The sequence below is a fragment of the Merops nubicus genome, unplaced genomic scaffold, assembly GCF_000691845.1.
Source record: "Merops nubicus isolate BGI_N331 unplaced genomic scaffold, ASM69184v1 scaffold12065, whole genome shotgun sequence".
Classification (NCBI taxonomy): domain Eukaryota; kingdom Metazoa; phylum Chordata; class Aves; order Coraciiformes; family Meropidae; genus Merops; species Merops nubicus.
This window is the reverse complement of record NW_008610318.1, coordinates 19,265-35,760: the sequence shown is the minus strand read 5'-3', so window position 1 is coordinate 35,760 and position 16,496 is coordinate 19,265. Positions and strand designations below refer to the sequence as shown.

Here is a 16,496-nt window from a genome sequence, read left to right as displayed (position 1 = left end):
CAAAGTACATCATTGCCTGTTCTGTGCCTTCTACTCCATGGCCTGCGGCACAGCCTCTCATCCCTTGTTGTGAAGGTCCTGGGGGATGAGAAAAGAAAGCCATTGGATGTAGTCCACTTTGTAAATGTTCCTTTCTCTTCCAACTGTCGACTTGTCACACTGTCTGTCATGAAAGGTAAAGTGCAGAGGGGCAATACTGTGAACTGGATGTGTGGAAGCGGCATGGAGGTGCCAATCTGCAGGATGTCCTGTTGTTTTCCCAGCCGCTTTGACTTCAGTTGTGTAAGTGTTGGTTTGGCTTCAGAAGCAACACAGCAAGATAGGAATAGAGATGGAAATGGGGATGGGAAGGAAAGCGGTCAGGAAGACAACAGTCTGTCTCTGCACCTGCTTCTACTCAAGAAAGGGATTAGTTTATTTGCAATACCTGTGTAAGCCTTGGATATGTAAATACAAAGGTGTCAAGGAGGCTTAGGGAAGAGGTATTGCCTCTGTGATATCTGAATTAAAGCATTCTTAGGCATTGATTTTTGTTTCTATTGTAGCACAGGGTAAGGTGTGAAATTTTGGAAGACTTAAAGATAGCTTCTGGAAAACTTCTAAAGATAGCTTCAACAGTGTGTGCCTACATATGGATCTAATCATATACTGTTTGCCTTAGAAGTGACATCTGAAAGCAACTTTCTGAATAGAAATTACCTGTTAGATTTAAGTAAGAGTTTAGACATGGCTATTGAAGGGTTGTGGGCTCAGATCCATAAAAAGAGATTTAGTTACCTAACTTGCACTGAAATAAAAAAAATTACTAAGTACTTTTGTGACTGTTAATAGATGTTATAGCTGTTAAAACATGTTTGCAAATATCTAGGTATGTGTAAAGGTCAGTGTCTTACCACTTTTGGAGGGGTTGGGGGCTGTTTTTTTTTTGTTTCCAAAATAAATTTCCCACTTTCAGTATATATTTATAGTTAATGTTGAAGCTGTTAAAAGTTTTGCAGTTAGTTCAAGCCAAAAAAACCCACAGCAACTAAACAAAAGCTCCCCCATACCTCTTAAAGAAAACTTTTGAATAACCCAGAAAGCAAGGGAAGTGTGCTTGGGGGAAAGGAGAGGACAATAAGCATGTAACTTCATGGGGTGAGCAGTCCAGTAAAAGTCATTGAGCTAATGGATGGGCATAATTAAATGCACGTACAGCCTCCTCACGATCCCTTAGACATGTATGTGTGAAATTTTGAGTCCTGGATGCTAACATCAGATGATATTCTCTTCAGCAAGAATCTGGTCTTGAATTGAGTGAGTTTTGCAGCATTGTTTTTCCTTGAAATATATTTCTCTGCTTTCGTATTTATTTCTGTTGCCGAGAACATGCCTATACATCACATTTTACTTCTTAAATTAATCTTGGATGGAGTGGGAAATGGACATGTATCTTTGCATCAGATAATTTCTAGAGAAGCATGGGGTCACAGAGTTTCACCTTGGTTTTAGACTAAAGAACAAGCCCTCCATAGCCAAAGCAATAAATTGTGGTTTTCCCTGAAGTGTTCATGAATACTGTATAGATATTATAACCACTTCTTTTAATACTCTCCCTGTTGGCAGAGTTTTATTTATTAGAAGAGGGTTAGGATTCATTTGACCACATACCCATGTTTATGTTGAGCTAGGTCTTGAAACTTCCTTTTATGGTTGGTAGAGTGAAGTAAGTGGTTAGAAGGAATAACTTGTTTTAGAAACAGGTCTGTGAGCTTCTCTGTTTTTGAGTGAGCTGGCTCTTGGAGGTATGGATGTGGTTCAAAACACTTGAATTTAGGTGGCTACATGTGTGCACAGTTTTTACTATCCTATTACAGTGAGTGGAAATCTGACTAACGCAGGCAGCGGAGCCATGAACCAACAGTTCTAGTGACTGGTTAGCTGAACAGCTTTCTTGGCTGTTTTGACTGAGGTAATCAGTTGTTTGTTGGAAATAAAGCTTGTTATGCACAGAGCTTACATAGCTCATATCTACCTTTAGATGTCTTTGTCCTATCGTGAGGACTTCCTTTAGTGGACCATATGTGATGCTCTCAGGTATCCCAGCTGGCCTGGAAGATTCTCCTAAGTCCTAAATCATATCTATCTCTGATCCCCTGGACATAGATACTTCTATATAGGCAACTAAATAGAATTAGTCAAAACAGATCTTTGTGCTTGCTTGGATGAGTTGTACCTGGGGGACATACTTGGTGTTGAAAACTGTATGAATTGGGGTTGTCTCTCTGGTGCCCTTGTTTCATGGGTCTGACATATGCGAGGCCATCGTGATATTAAAAGTTTATTTTGTATAACCTAAAAAGTAATAGCCAACCATTTGTCTTAGAACATCATCTTGGAAGTTTGCCTTGTTAATTCTCAAGAGGCTTCTTGTGTCTATTTAATGTACCTGAATACAAAATATGTAACAAATGTAGGTAAGCATCTTTACCATCTAAAAGGACTCTCTTTTTTATCTTTTTTTGGTTAGCTTTTTTGTATGTGTTGTCACTATTTTTATACTTCTCTTGCCTGTCTTCCCACTTCAGTCCTGAATTATGCTCTACAGGTTTCTTTCCCAAGTCCTAGTTTATTACCCAGCTACATCTTTAAAAGGTTGTGTAGCTGCAGGAAGGAGCTTGTTTTCCATAGTCATTTCTGATTAATCCACAGCTAACTTGTTTTTTTGTCTCTATTCTGCTTAGGGAAAGTACAAAGCTGTGGTTTTTCATACTTCACTTATTCAGACTTCTGCTGAAGGCAGCAGAGTTTTTTACAGCTGCTGTAGGAGCACAGTGAACACTACTCTTAGTTCCCAAAGTTGTCAGTGTGATTAACTGGGCTAGCAAAACCAAACTATGGGCAATGCCAGTCCTTCACAAGATTATTTCCCTTCATCTGGAGGGAGGATGGTAGGATAAATTTAATCCTAATTTTTACCATCGCTGCTCTAAATAGCTATGCCTGTAGGAGAGAGTCCCTGCTGTTCCTGTGCCTCTTAGTGACCTTCCAACTTCATCCTCTTTCCATCTTTTCCGAAGATGATGGAGGTGGGAAAGTACCTGCCCAGTTTGATCACTGTTGTCCTAAATTGTCCTCCTCTTGTGCAGAAGAGATGCTTTTGTCTTGTTTTCAGTTTGTGGTAGAGCTTCTTTTAATCTTCAGCAGTGCAGGTTATGATTTCACCTGTATTCTTTTTGTGATGCAGGCACAGGTAGCTGAATGTACTTTTGCTAATTAGCTGTTTGCTCTGTTGTCAGCGAACTTGCTGCCAGGCAGCACACGCCCCTTACAAAACTGATCTGAAAAATAACCTCTGGAGTTTTACAGACATAGAGGAAGTTGTAGTCTTTTTCAGGTACTTCATTCTTATAAATCAAATAAACCAGACGTTTTAAAATCTGAAAGAGTCAGAGAAAAAATTTCTCTTGTGTTTTGCTTGTACATACCAAACGTCACCCTGGGGCAGTATATTCATGTATCTCTGTTATAAAACTGATATAATGGATGGCTCGGTTACGCAGTTGCTAAATTGTTGGTTAAATTGTTACAGCTTGGCACTCTACCAGAGGTATTGTAGCTGAACCCCAGATGACACGTAAGCCAAGAGCTACTAATGCAGTCTATTTTCTGGAGATCTAAGACTTACTGCTCCACTGGAAGATGTTAGGAAGATTACTTTTCTAGATCTGAACAATGGTTTTCTCAATGATTTTGGCAAACAGTGCTGCAGCTGACTAGGAACTTCAGGTAAGCCTGACATGACTGACATCTTGATCCCCAGAAGATAGCAGGGAGTGTTTAAGAGGAAGGATAGTTTTATTTCATTGTGGCTTTATGTACTCAAAAGATATTTTTACAGCTTTAAAACACATTCAATCTTTTAGCTATGTATTTTGGTCCAGTTAGGGTAAGCTACACCGTAGGTCCATAAGTGCTGATTCAGAGATATGCATGGGGTGAAGGTGTCATAGCTTCTTTAGCAACTGCCCTGCACGCTCTTACACTGTGTGAGGAGATTCGAGGTTGCTTATCCATAGTGAACAAAGCTAAGATGTCATAGAATCATAGAATCCTTTAGGTTGGAAGAGACCTTTAAGATCATAAAGTCCAACCATGTCTTTAAAGTACTGGAAAAAAGTAATCCTTCCAGTTTCAGAATTTGTTGGGTAAAGTTATAAGATAAGCCTCAGTGGGCATAAAATTAATCATAAACAAGACTTAAAAGATGATGGTTTTCCCATTCATCCTAAAAACCTCTTAAATTCTGAATTTCTCTTTATCTATTTGTATATCTTTTCTCTTTGATTTTGGACATCAGTTTGGGGAAATTTTGTTTTTTCTATGTGAAGAGTTCTCTGATATGAATGTGTAGCATGGAGAGTATGGGTAATCATAGATTGTTTTCTGTGCTTAATAAATCAGAAGGCATCAAACAAAAGCAGCTGATAACAGACTGACAGCAAAAGGTTCTTCATAAAATTTGTAGCTGTGCTGTGGGATGTTGTGAATGCTAAACTTACATAAAGATTAGAAAAGCAATGGGGCAAATTCACAACAGGTATGTCAGCCAAGGGCTACTATGTGGAAAATCATGGTTTCTGGCTCAGAAGGTACATAAACTGAAAATTGCTGGAGGCTAGGAGAGTATTTCTGGGAAGTATTATTATGTGCTTTCTTGCTCCGGTCCTGATTTCCAGGCATCCATTATTGGCTGCTTTTGGAGCCATGGTGGTTTTCATCTGATGATGCTAGGACTGTTCATATATGAAGCAGTTTTGCTAGTTCTTACTTCAAGTTTTCTAAATTAAAAATATAAGAATTAAGTTGTCTATCTTCTTGGTATGTCTTTCTATTACCATTTTTTGTGTGTTTATTTATATCTATAAAATACCAGAGAGCACTTTTCATTGTTTGTTATTGCTGTCTTTTCATAAGCCCTAATTCAGGGTGTGTACGTGAGCAAAATTTACTTTAATTGACTGATCAGGTGCTTAGTTCAGAAAGCTCATTGCTGCATCACACATGTTGAAGGATGCCTCGTAAGAGTGTTTTTGCTTATGCCTCATGGCAGACTGCAGAAGTTAAAACTTTCATGTGTGATGCACAGTCTTCTGACAGAGAGCTGCCCTGTTATAACTCCTGACAAGCTGACTTTGCTGCCTTGGAGAAAAGAGTAGGATCACATTTCTTGCACTGTATTTTCATGGATGCCCCTCTTAACTTAGTCCCAGTATCAGAAATCTCGGGTGCCTTTTTTGTCAGACAACAAGCATATGTTAGAAAAGGGAGAAGATGTAGTGATTAAACCACTGAATGGAGACTTAAAAGGCTGTTACTGAATATTGTGGTTTTTACTACTTGCTTTCTATGTTTGAAAAAAAAAATCTTTGCATTAATTTTCCATCTGAAAACAGAGACCGTTTTTCTGTATTATAAGGGAAGTTATACAAATAAATCAATTGCTGTCCTTGATCTATTAGCTATTACAAAGTGGTTCACAGAAGGAGGAGGGTGAGTCCTGGTATCTGACCTAATTCAATTTCGTGGTTATAAGGTGCTGGGAGTGAAATCTGTTGCAGCCTATAATGTAAAATCCAGTCTACAGACACTAGATTACATGAGGAACTATAGATATTTAGTGACTTTTAACTTTATACATGTCCTTAGATTGGTGAGCACTGTACAGAATTATCAGGAGCACTGTGAGAGTCTGCTGCAGCATACATTGGGAAAAAGCCCTCAGAGAAACTGGTTATTTTTCTTGATTCATTGTCAAGGAGGGTAAGAGGTATCTTTTGGATTGGAGGAGTAGCTGACCCAGGCAGCAAAAATAGAGGATAACTATTGTTCAGTCTAGAGGTATTGATCAGAGTGGATGGCCCTGTCCCTGAAGCAGGTATCCTTAATAGAAATCATTGCTTCTCTTGTTGACCCAATTTGTTCATTCGCATAAATGAAGAAACTCAGTCCAGTGTACGCTGGATGCAAATAGCTAAAGTTCTGGCATACAGCTCTCACTAGCCATTTGTGCACCTCTGCACTTTAACTGCAAAGTAAAAATGGAACACAGAGTAAATCTAATACAGTTGCAGCTTTTGGGTAGTTTTGATCTGTGGTCTTCTAGCCTGAGGGAAGAACAACTGTTTTGCCTTCCTCTTGCCTTGAGAAAGCAGAAATGCTACTTGTTTTTTTTATTGGGCTTTTCTTCAGTAAAGTTAAGCTCCTGGGTAGCTGAGCTCTTAGAGAATAGACAGTATATCCAGATCCACAGTTCAGCTGATTTGGCAACTAATTACTTTATACTGAAGATAGGCAAGTGTCTGCATCTCAGAGCTTTGTTAGGAGACACATCTACATCATAGCAAGGACTCTAGTGTAGCATATTGGAAATCAAGCTAGTCAGCTGAATCTAGCACATCAAATAACTTTTTTTTTCCTCTCCCTTAAAATGATCCCCCTTTAATTTCACTAAGTGTCTATTTGTACTAGCATTGTGGGTATCGATGAACAAGAGTTTTATGTTAATCTTGCCTACTGCCTTTGTGACTTTGTAAATATTCATAACCTTCCCCTCGCCCCACCTCCCAAATCAAGACTTCCAGCCTCATAGTCTTTCCTCATATAGTAATTAATCCTTCTATCTTCATGGGTTTAGTTTGCCAGTTCTACACCTTGGATGAAGGACTTGATGCAGTACTTGAGATGTATGTTTACCAGGGTTTTATGTAGTGACAAAGTAAGAATGTTAACCATGTAAGTGAAAAGTTGTGCCAGCTCCCACGTGAAGTAGATGTCCCTGCTGCTTCTCTATCCTTTTTTCAGGTTATTGCTGAAGAAGTTGAATAAAGCTGGTCCCAGAGGTGCCCCACTCCTGTCTCTATCTTGAAAAGTGGTTGTTACCTGCAGTGCTTGCTTCCTATCCTTCATCCAGTACTGTTGGATAGGAGTTTCTGTAATAATGTGTGGGGTAGAATCTTGTCCAAAGCTTTTTGAAAATCAAAATGTATTAGTGTTCAGTGGATCCCCTTCACCCATTTGTCTACTGACATTGTTACAGAGTAGTAGCAATTCATGAGGTGGATTTGGTTTTACAGAAGCCATACTGATTTTCCCAGCACAGTGTGTTTATGCACATGCTCATTGATCTTATTTGTCAGAATAAACTCCTCCTGTCATGCTAGGGGTGAAACTCGGACTTACACTGATGTTGGTAATTTGGAGTGAGAAGTCATTGTTGCTATGAACTGTTGTTTGTCAGTGCCTCTTAAACCTAAACTGTACCCTCCAGCTAAACAAAAGGGACTGTAAATCAAGCATAGAGATAAGATTTTATGTCTTTTCACAAGTTGTACTTGAAAACTTCACACTCACCCCTGTGATGACTTGGTGGTTTTTGGCAAGTGAGGCACAGGGTTACCCTGGTGTAGGTGCACTGTGTTTTAGGTTCTTTCGCCCTCTCTTGCTGCCATCCCCTGCTGTCCTATTTCAGGTCTGCTGAATTGTTTCCGTATCTGTGAGGCTGCATATGGGAACTGTTATTCACAAAGTTTGTTTCTTTACTATTTCACTTTTATAATTCACAAGGCTTTGCAGGGTCGATTCCTTCCAATAGTACAGGATTTGACACGGCGTTGTGCTGGAGAGCTTTTAATTTCTTCACTTTGAATAAAAAGAACTGGACTATTTGCTATTAGTTTTGACTTTATATACTACAAATCAAGCCACCTCAACTTTTGACAGTTACAGATATTTGAGGAACCTTCAAGATATTTGAGGATGCTGCTGTGTCTGTGTCAGATCTATAGCAGCTATTGCAGTCACTTAGTTGGTGTGTTCATCAATTTTTCTTTTTTTCCTTACAGAAAAGAGAATTTGATGTGGATAACTTGAGCAAGCCAGAACTGCGAATGCTTTTGAGTGTCATGGAAGGAGAACTAGAGGCACGGGATCTTGTAATTGAAGCCTTGAGGGTAAGTTACTGAGTTGTAGTGATTTGCTTTTTTTAAAAATTCCCTTTTTTTACTTCCTTTATACTATACATAGAATATTATTAGTGGGAGACTAACTTGTGATTTTTAAAGTTTTAGGTTGACTAAATCTCAATAATCGCAAAATATGTTCTTGTTTAATTGTTGCCATTCAGTAATCCTATGTAATTTTGGTGTAAAGTACCAACAAAATTTCAGTGAAATAATCATGAAAACTGTAAGATTACTTCCTCTTTAGATTATTTTATATTGTAGAGTCTATTACTTGTGAAAAGAAAGAATAACTTCAAAGGAAATTTCAGTCCATTTGTCAGTTGTTCTAATGGCCTATATGCGCTCATTTTCTGTGAGATGGAAAAAGGGACAAAATTGGACATATCCAATGAGGGAAAACTTTTTGTGGAATTTTTTTTGGTTTTGGTTGTTTTATTTTTTTTTTCATTCACAAGTACCTGATTAGGTTTTTGCTGTGCTAGGCACATGTGGAGGTTACTTTTCTGCTTTAGAAGGTTGCGGTCTGAATAGCAACTTAGAAAGTTGGCTGGAAATATACAAACAAAACTGCATTTTATTCAAAAGATGATAAATTTTTATTACTGTAATGATTTAAAAATTTATCTGAAACAGAATTTAACAGAGTTGCCAAACAGACCTGCAGTTTTAAGGGGGAAAAGAGCATTATGTGGTTTGAAATATTTATAGCTTTATAGTTGGATGGGGAGAAAAATTGCCCTTTAAGGTCTCTTAAAGCAAAACCTCAATGTAATAAATATATCTAATACTAGATTTTAGTAGTATGTGTAATGGTTATGCAGTAATGTGGGAACATCTTCCACTTGGAATGTCACAGTAACAATTGTAAATGCATTTTTATTCTATTTTAATTTGTTTTCTGATGACCTCACATCACTTGATGAAAATGAAGCCTTAAACTAGCTCTCATTGATGTACCTGCATTAATACCTAAAGACTTTACAGGTATAAGCCATTATTATAAAATACAATTTTCATTTTGCAATGGCAATAAGACACTTGAAGCAATGTGTTTCTGGGGGATTACTGCCCTTTGAAGTTATTTGGTGTTTGTCCTTTAGGTATATGCACATGTTGAAATGTACAGCCTCTCCACCTAGCCGTTTTAAAATTCCACTCTCATCATCTCATTTGCCTGGGCTGGGAGTTCTTATTTTCCCTGACTGCCAGTAAAGGTTTTGTAAAAGAGGCAGATAATGTGTGTCTCATCCAGAATCTTTTTTTTTTTTTTTTTTTGACATTTCTAACTTTGGAGGAGTGCAAATAGAATATTCAGACAATTTTCTCTAGTACATATTCATGAAGAAGCTACTACACTGTGTACCAAATAATGGATATATTGAAAAAAGAAAAGGTAAACAGACAAACAAAAGAATGCAGTACACATTTAATGATAGTAAACATTAAACATTCAGAATAGTCCAGCTGCAAGAGAGAAAAAGTCTACATCCAATTCCTCTGCATCTGCTGAGATGGGTAGTATGTACAGAGTGGGTTTTGTTTACTGATATAGACCAATATAAAAATAGTTTGATTTCACATAAAGTATAAAAATACTCAAAATTGGATTGGTTTGGTTGGTTTTTTTTCTTCTCCTGCATATCAATTTCCAGTTCCTGTATTCTGTATCAAAATTCTTTAGACAAAATCCATATGGAAGCCAAATTTTCTTGCCTGGTTAGCTGTACTAGTACTGGAAAACTTGGAAGTTATACCTGCTGAAGAACAGTATCCTGATATCTTGGTATAAGATACTTTCAGATCTTCTGGCCTCTTACTTGAGAAGCCACAAATGAGCAGTATTAGCAGCTGGAGTCTCCAAGCAGTGCACAAAATAAGCTACTAGATAGCCAAATATACGTCTTTTATAAATGTGAATAATGAGAGAATTCCATGTGAATTATGTCAAATGTGATAGTTTGATTTGTTTCAACAAATTGGCATACTAAATGGTTTTCATGTAAGGGAAAAGATTTCTTATGTTATTATTTCAAAAGCTGGTGTAGCTCTGTTTCAAAATTAGGAAGTTCTGTGTGTGTGTGTTTGGGGAGTTTGTTTACTCCTACTAGTACTGCAGGGCTGATTCAAAGCCTAATTTCTCTGATAGGTCAAAGCCTAATGATTTCCAGACCTGTATTAGATAGTGTGTGTTCTCTTTTCCTCCTAAGTGATCTTCCTGTTGGTTTTCGGCCACTATGGTATATACATTTATTAAGCAGTTTTATATTTTCTTTGCCTTTTTGTAAGACTATAGAACTGGATTTTTTAAACTTCTCTTAGAAAATAACTGCTCATGCTTGTGGTTGTCATTTCAGATTTTTCCCTATAGCCACTTCAGTTTCGCTATCTCATTTGTAAATGTCCGTGCCTTTATCTCTGCTCGTTTTGCCGAGTTTCACTGAGCGTTTGCAAAATTTGTGCAGTCAGTGGTACTTGCCTATCTGTTGGAAATGTGTCTCGTGGAAAGTTCTGGTAATGGAATGGAACAGATTTCTGGCAGAGTTAAGGGGTAAGAACTAGGGAGCAGGAACAGTATTTTTGGCTGAGATACAGAGTTAGAACTTGTGCCTTACTGGGTTTGTGGTGTTTTGTATTTATTGGTCATGTTTATTGTGTGTGTGTATATATATGTATTGTGGAGTTCTTGCTTAAAACAGTTTTAAAATCTTGTTTTAAATTAATTCTTTTTGCTTACTTTAGAAATTTGCTCTTCAGGATTACAGTTCAATGCTTCTTGATATATTGTGAAAGTGTAATTTGCTTATGTGGGTTCTGATAGATTAAGCAGAAAATGTTTGTGACACCTTTGTTTTTGTGGATTGAGCCTCAGTCCTATAAATGGCACAAACTCTGCTACTTCGTAGCTCATAGAAGTCTAAAATAATAATCATAGAATTGTTTTGGTTGGAAGAGACCTTTCAGATCATTGAGTCCAACCATTAGCCTAGCAATACCAAGTCACCACTAAATCATGTCCCTAAGCACCACGTCTAAATGTCTTTAAAATACCTCCAGGGATGGCGACACTACTTCCCTGGGCAACTTGTTCCAGTGCCTCACAGCCTCTTCTGGGAAGAGATTTTTCCTCATATCTAATCTAAAACTCGCCTGGTGCAGCTTGAGGATTTTTCCTCTGAGTGTGGTGTGGTTTTGTGACTTCTGGGGTTTTGTTTGGTTTTCTTTTTGTTCCTTATTTAAAAATTTAGCTGTGTACGTCACTGCTCTGTCCGCAGACAAACCTAATGTGTGATACTGTGTGGAAAGTCAAGTGAGGGGATGCTTACGTATAATCATAGAATTGTTTTGGTTGGAAGAGACCTTTCAGATCATTGAGTCCAACCATTAGCCTAGCAATACCAAGTCACCACTAAATCATGTCCCTAAGCACCACGTCTAAATGTCTTTAAAATACCTCCAGGGATGGCGACACTACTTCCCTGGGCAACTTGTTCCAGTGCCTCACAGCCTCTTCTGGGAAGAGATTTTTCCTCATATCTAATCTAAAACTCGCCTGGTGCAGCTTGAGGATTTTTCCTCTGAGTGTGGTGTGGTTTTGTGACTTCTGGGGTTTTGTTTGGTTTTCTTTTTGTTCCTTATTCAAAAATTTAGCTGTGGCATTATGTGCAGTTTGAGGTGTCAGTGAAAGAAGTTAAAGTCCAGAATGATATACAGGGAGACAATGCCATTGGATTTCAGAACTGTATTATCTTCAGATGCTTGTCTTCCGGTTGTTCATTTACAATTAATTAATTGTATAATAAAATGAATTTGTATTTTACGACTTTCAGTTTAATTTCTCTTGGTGCTAGTAGCCATCAGAGAGGATGGCTACTAACTCCTCATTTAGCACTTTTAAGGTGTTGCAGAACTTCTCTGCTCATTTAAAGCTTAGTTTCAAAAAGGTGCAGCCCAATGAGACTAAAGAAGAAAGGCTTCAGAGTTTGCTACTCCTAGATTGAACTAAGGGTTTTTAAGCCTGTCCACTGTATATTGTTTCAGGGCAGAGTGTCCATTCTGTCTATTCTGTGTAAATAAAAGAAATAAAAATTAGAAGTGAAAAAGGCCAGTGGTTTGGGAATATGGGGAGCAATCTTGTTTGAATTTAATCCCAGGGAGGGGGGCGCAAGGGAAGAGAAGTTTACTTAATGAAGTTAATAGTACTGATGTAATTACCTCAAAAAAAGTCTCTTTAATTTATCACTTGACACAAATTAGAGAGAACCCAACCCAAGGTGTCATTAACTCTTTTTATTGCATCTTTGTGTGTGATGTATTGTAGAGTTCCCACTGTAATTTATATCGAGTTTTGATAGAAGTGAAAAAGGCCAGTGGTTTGGGAATATGGGGAGCAATCTTGTTTGAATTTAATCCCAGGGAGGGGGGCGCAAGGGAAGAGAAGTTTACTTAATGAAGTTAATAGTACTGATGTAATTACCTCAAAAAAAGTCTCTTTAATTTATCACTTGACACAAATTAGAGAGAACCCAACCCAAGGTGTCATTAACTCTTTTTATTGCATCTTTGTGCGTGATGTAGAGTTCCCACTGTGATTTATATCAAGTTTTGATACCTTGAAGTCTGCTTTCGAAACAAACCCAAAAACTTCAAATCCAAACTGCAGTCATAAGAAATACACAGGTAATACCAGTATACTTCTATATTTTCACAAAAAGTTGTTTTTCCTTTACAGTATGCACAGTTGCAGATACGTAAGGACATATAGCATTCCTGTTTCTAAAAAGGGCTGTTGCTTCCTGCTTCAGTGATTGAAATTTTGTCTAACTTGATCAACGTCTCCTACTACTGCTGTAAATGTAGTTTAGTCCTTTGATATAACAGAGAAAGCTGAGGATTTTTTTTGCCCTTTGCATGTATAAATTTGTTATACTCTGATTTGTATAATACAGAACTCACAACATTTTGCTGAATTAATCTCTATCTGAGCACTGTTTCTTTTTGGGGGAATATTAGCTGTCTGGAATTTAAAAGTTAGAGAACAGCAGATTTGGTGAAGTTACAGTAATTATCAACCAGAGCAATTTAAGTTGCTGGACAAGTTCAGCAACTGTAAGTATCCACAGCCTTGGTCACACTTAGGGTCAAATTTCTAGACTTGTTTCCCAAATGAACAGTTAATTTGCTGTGGAGAGCAGCATCAGGATTCACCTCCAAGGAAGTGATCTTTGTGTAAATCTTTCTCATTAGCTCTCTGATTTTTGTGTATTTACTACGTCGAGTGAATTCAGATGGTTCTTTTTGAATCTGTAATATCTTTATTATAGTAGCTCCATGATCAAGGTTGCACTGCAGTTAGCATCAAATGAAGATTAACATTTAAATCATTAAAGTTTTGTTAATGAGAAGTAACATGCTGTTTAATTGCTATTGGGAATGCGTATAGTTAAAAAAGGAGGAAAACTTAACTATAGCTGCTGCTTCCATCTGTCTCCCTTATTCAAATAAACTGTCTGCCTGTAAGAAGGGGACAATAAATTCCCAATGTGGAGGTAATGTGGCCACATAACCAAAACACAGATTTGGCCTCCCACAATTGTGATCTCAAAACATTCAGGTATTGGTTTTGTTTGTGTTTGTTTGTTTTTCTCCAGCCATAAAGTGGCTGCTGTATCTACCTCCTTTCTAATGGATTTTTTAAAGAGTACTGACCTTCAGAGGATGAATTGAAGTGCTGGTGTTAGCAGTCAATCGCAGAATTACAAATACTAAACGCTGCTTTTAGTGGTGATTCTCTCATGAAGTTAAATCATTAATAGGTTACTTTTCATCTAAAATTTTAAAGGTCAATTTAGTTGGGATTTTTGTTTACTTTTTAGATAACTTTCTGTGCCTATGTAAATTTCATTAGGTGGTAAATGGTAAATAAAAATATTATACCTGCTTCTATGTTATGTATTATTAATGTGAAAAAAAAAAATGCAAATTCTTACCATACTAGATCCTTTAATATAACACACTGCATAGATTTAGTACTTCTTTGGATTGTTAGGAAAAATCACCAATTATTTTAAAAAATGGCTAAAAGAATCACCAATACCAACAATAGATTTTTTTTTTTTTAAATTAAAATTGACTACAATATTAATGACATTACTGCAGAGCAATGTCTTCTGTGAGCTTACGTGAGCTCCAAATCAACAGGTTCTGTGTATGTGGTGGCTGGGTCAAGAGGACAGTATAAGAATGACAAGGTGAACTTGGCTGTGTTTCTTCAGTCTTGTAAAGCCCTACTGTATTTAATATTTACTATAATTTCCTAAAGCAGAAAAAGTTATTTTCTATGGATATGTTTATACCAATATCTGTTGAATATTTTGGCCAGTTTCTGCAAAATCTTACTAAATGCTAAGCATTTCAGAAATAGGCAGTGTCATAAAACCAGGAGGCTGGGTGAGGAAAGTCATACTGTTGTTAGGGCCTTGGTTGAAGGAAGGGCAGAGATCTGTGGTGTCTGTTATTGAGCACTGTGTATGAACTGAACAATATGGAGTTAGGGAAAATCAGATGTGATTAATATTGATGCTCAGAGAATTTAAGTTAGACTCACTAATTTTATAAAAAGTCTAGAAGAAAAAAAAAAACTGTTGTGGGAGTTAGTTCTGCCCCAGTTGTAAGTACAGTTATCTTCCTGAATCTGAGCATTTTGACAAGCCTGCAGGCTAATTAATAGAGGGGTAAATGAATCATACCTTATGCATATGTATGTGTGTGTATATATATATATATATGATGTAAAAAAAATCCACATGAGATAATTTCTGCCTTCCTGTAGCAAGGCCTATGAGTTCTTGAAGAGCAGCAGTGGAGTGTTGAGGTGAGGGTGTGGCTATGGATGCAATGAAATAGGTACCTCAAAAGATAGAAAGATGGAAATTAATGCAGCATGTAATAATACTTTGTAGCCACGTTTAAGTTTAGTAATCAATTCTATTTGCTTTACCTTAAAAAGCTTCCAGTCTAAAAAGACAAGATTTTAAAATGTGTAAAAACAGCTTTTAGAAGGTATAGTGATTACTGTGTAGATTACACAATGTTTCTTTAAAATGGATAATACATAGTAAGTTGAATGCCGGTTTTCAGGTTCTAGCTCTCTTGTTAATTATTTCAGAACTACTAGGATATCAGTGTTGAATTCTATGAGAAATTCAGTAGTTTCCAGCTAGCCTTAAAGTTTTAATACTTTTTAGGAGGTTCATTTGTTCTGAAATGATCACATTGTTTCAGAAATTTCTTAAATAATGAGCTGCAATGAAAAGACACTCAATTTCCAAGGCTATAATGATATAATCCAACACCACTTCAAAACTCTGCTCCATTTTTTTCTAAAAGTACCTATAATGTAATTGAATGTTTTGCAAAGTATTGCATTTTAGAAGAACAACAAAAATGTTTACTTGTACGAACATTCTGGTAGAAAATTCTGGTGATATGGGTAGCTTATAAGATATTTGGGTTCATTATGATAAAGGCCATTTTTTACATACATATATATGTATGTGTGTATGAATAAATTATTAGAGTGGACCTACATTAGCATTCGGACCAAGAGTGTATTTTTTTTTCTGGAAAAACCCTCTTAGCACTGTCCCCACCTAACTTTGCTTTGATTTGCCTCACAGACCACTCCCAGACTAGGAGAAGGAAGTTAACTGGGAGCAGAGCTAGTCCCAAGTAACACCTGCTTCCCAGTGCTGGGACCACAGGCACATTCCCAGTACTGACTGTGTTGCTCTACAGACTTGTTCACACTGCACTGCACGGCACTACCTGCTAATGTTGACTGTATACCTATAAATGCCCTTTTCCAATGTTGTTTGTGTAAGTACAGTAGGAAATAAGAGTTGATTAGATCCAGATTTAAAAAAAAAAGGCAAACAAACCCCCACAAAACTATTTATCTCCATGTTCACTTTCTAAAAGCAGAAATGCTTTTTACCATTATTATAATTCTTGAATCTAAGGCAGATGGATGTTCCTTGTGAAATTGCCAGATAGGTCATTGTAAAATGCTCTTCTGGAGTCTCTTTCTCCCCAATGGGCAGAATGCATTTTCTGCTCAAGCTGGTTTGGTTTCAGGTCCTGAGCTGTGCATTGTGGAAGGCTATTATTAGTAAACTTGTCTTTCAATTTTGGCCAACAATGATTAAGAGCTGAACAACACAGTTTCACTTAATCTCATTGAAAACATGAACTATTTTGATGATAACTGTCATGTATGCACTTTTCTGTACTGCTTTTTCAATTCTTTAAGTGTATGTGAAGGTCAAGCAATCTTTAAAATATACCAAAACATTTATCATTGTTATAATGACAGTAGCTACATAATACATCAGGTTTTTGGTGGGTAACCAAGAATGATGCTGAAATAACTGCGAAATATGCAGCCTTTCATCTGTGGCTCTGTATTTTCAGTAGTGAATTAGCTGTTCCTGGGGG

General features: G+C 37.1%; 1 protein-coding gene across 1 annotated transcript in view; it reads left to right on the top strand.

The window, feature by feature from the left end:
* Positions 1 to 222: 222 nt before the first annotated feature.
* The window catches only part of LOC103773504 (cortactin-binding protein 2-like), a gene marked incomplete at its 3' end in the record, with an annotated part of 29,591 nt that continues 13,317 nt past the window's right edge, over positions 223 to 16,496 (top strand). Inside the window, exons 1-2 of the mRNA XM_008940874.1 lie at positions 223 to 282; positions 7,884 to 7,991. Of these exons, the coding sequence (XP_008939122.1) occupies positions 223 to 282; positions 7,884 to 7,991 (168 nt within the window). The remainder of the gene's footprint in view (positions 283 to 7,883; positions 7,992 to 16,496) is intronic.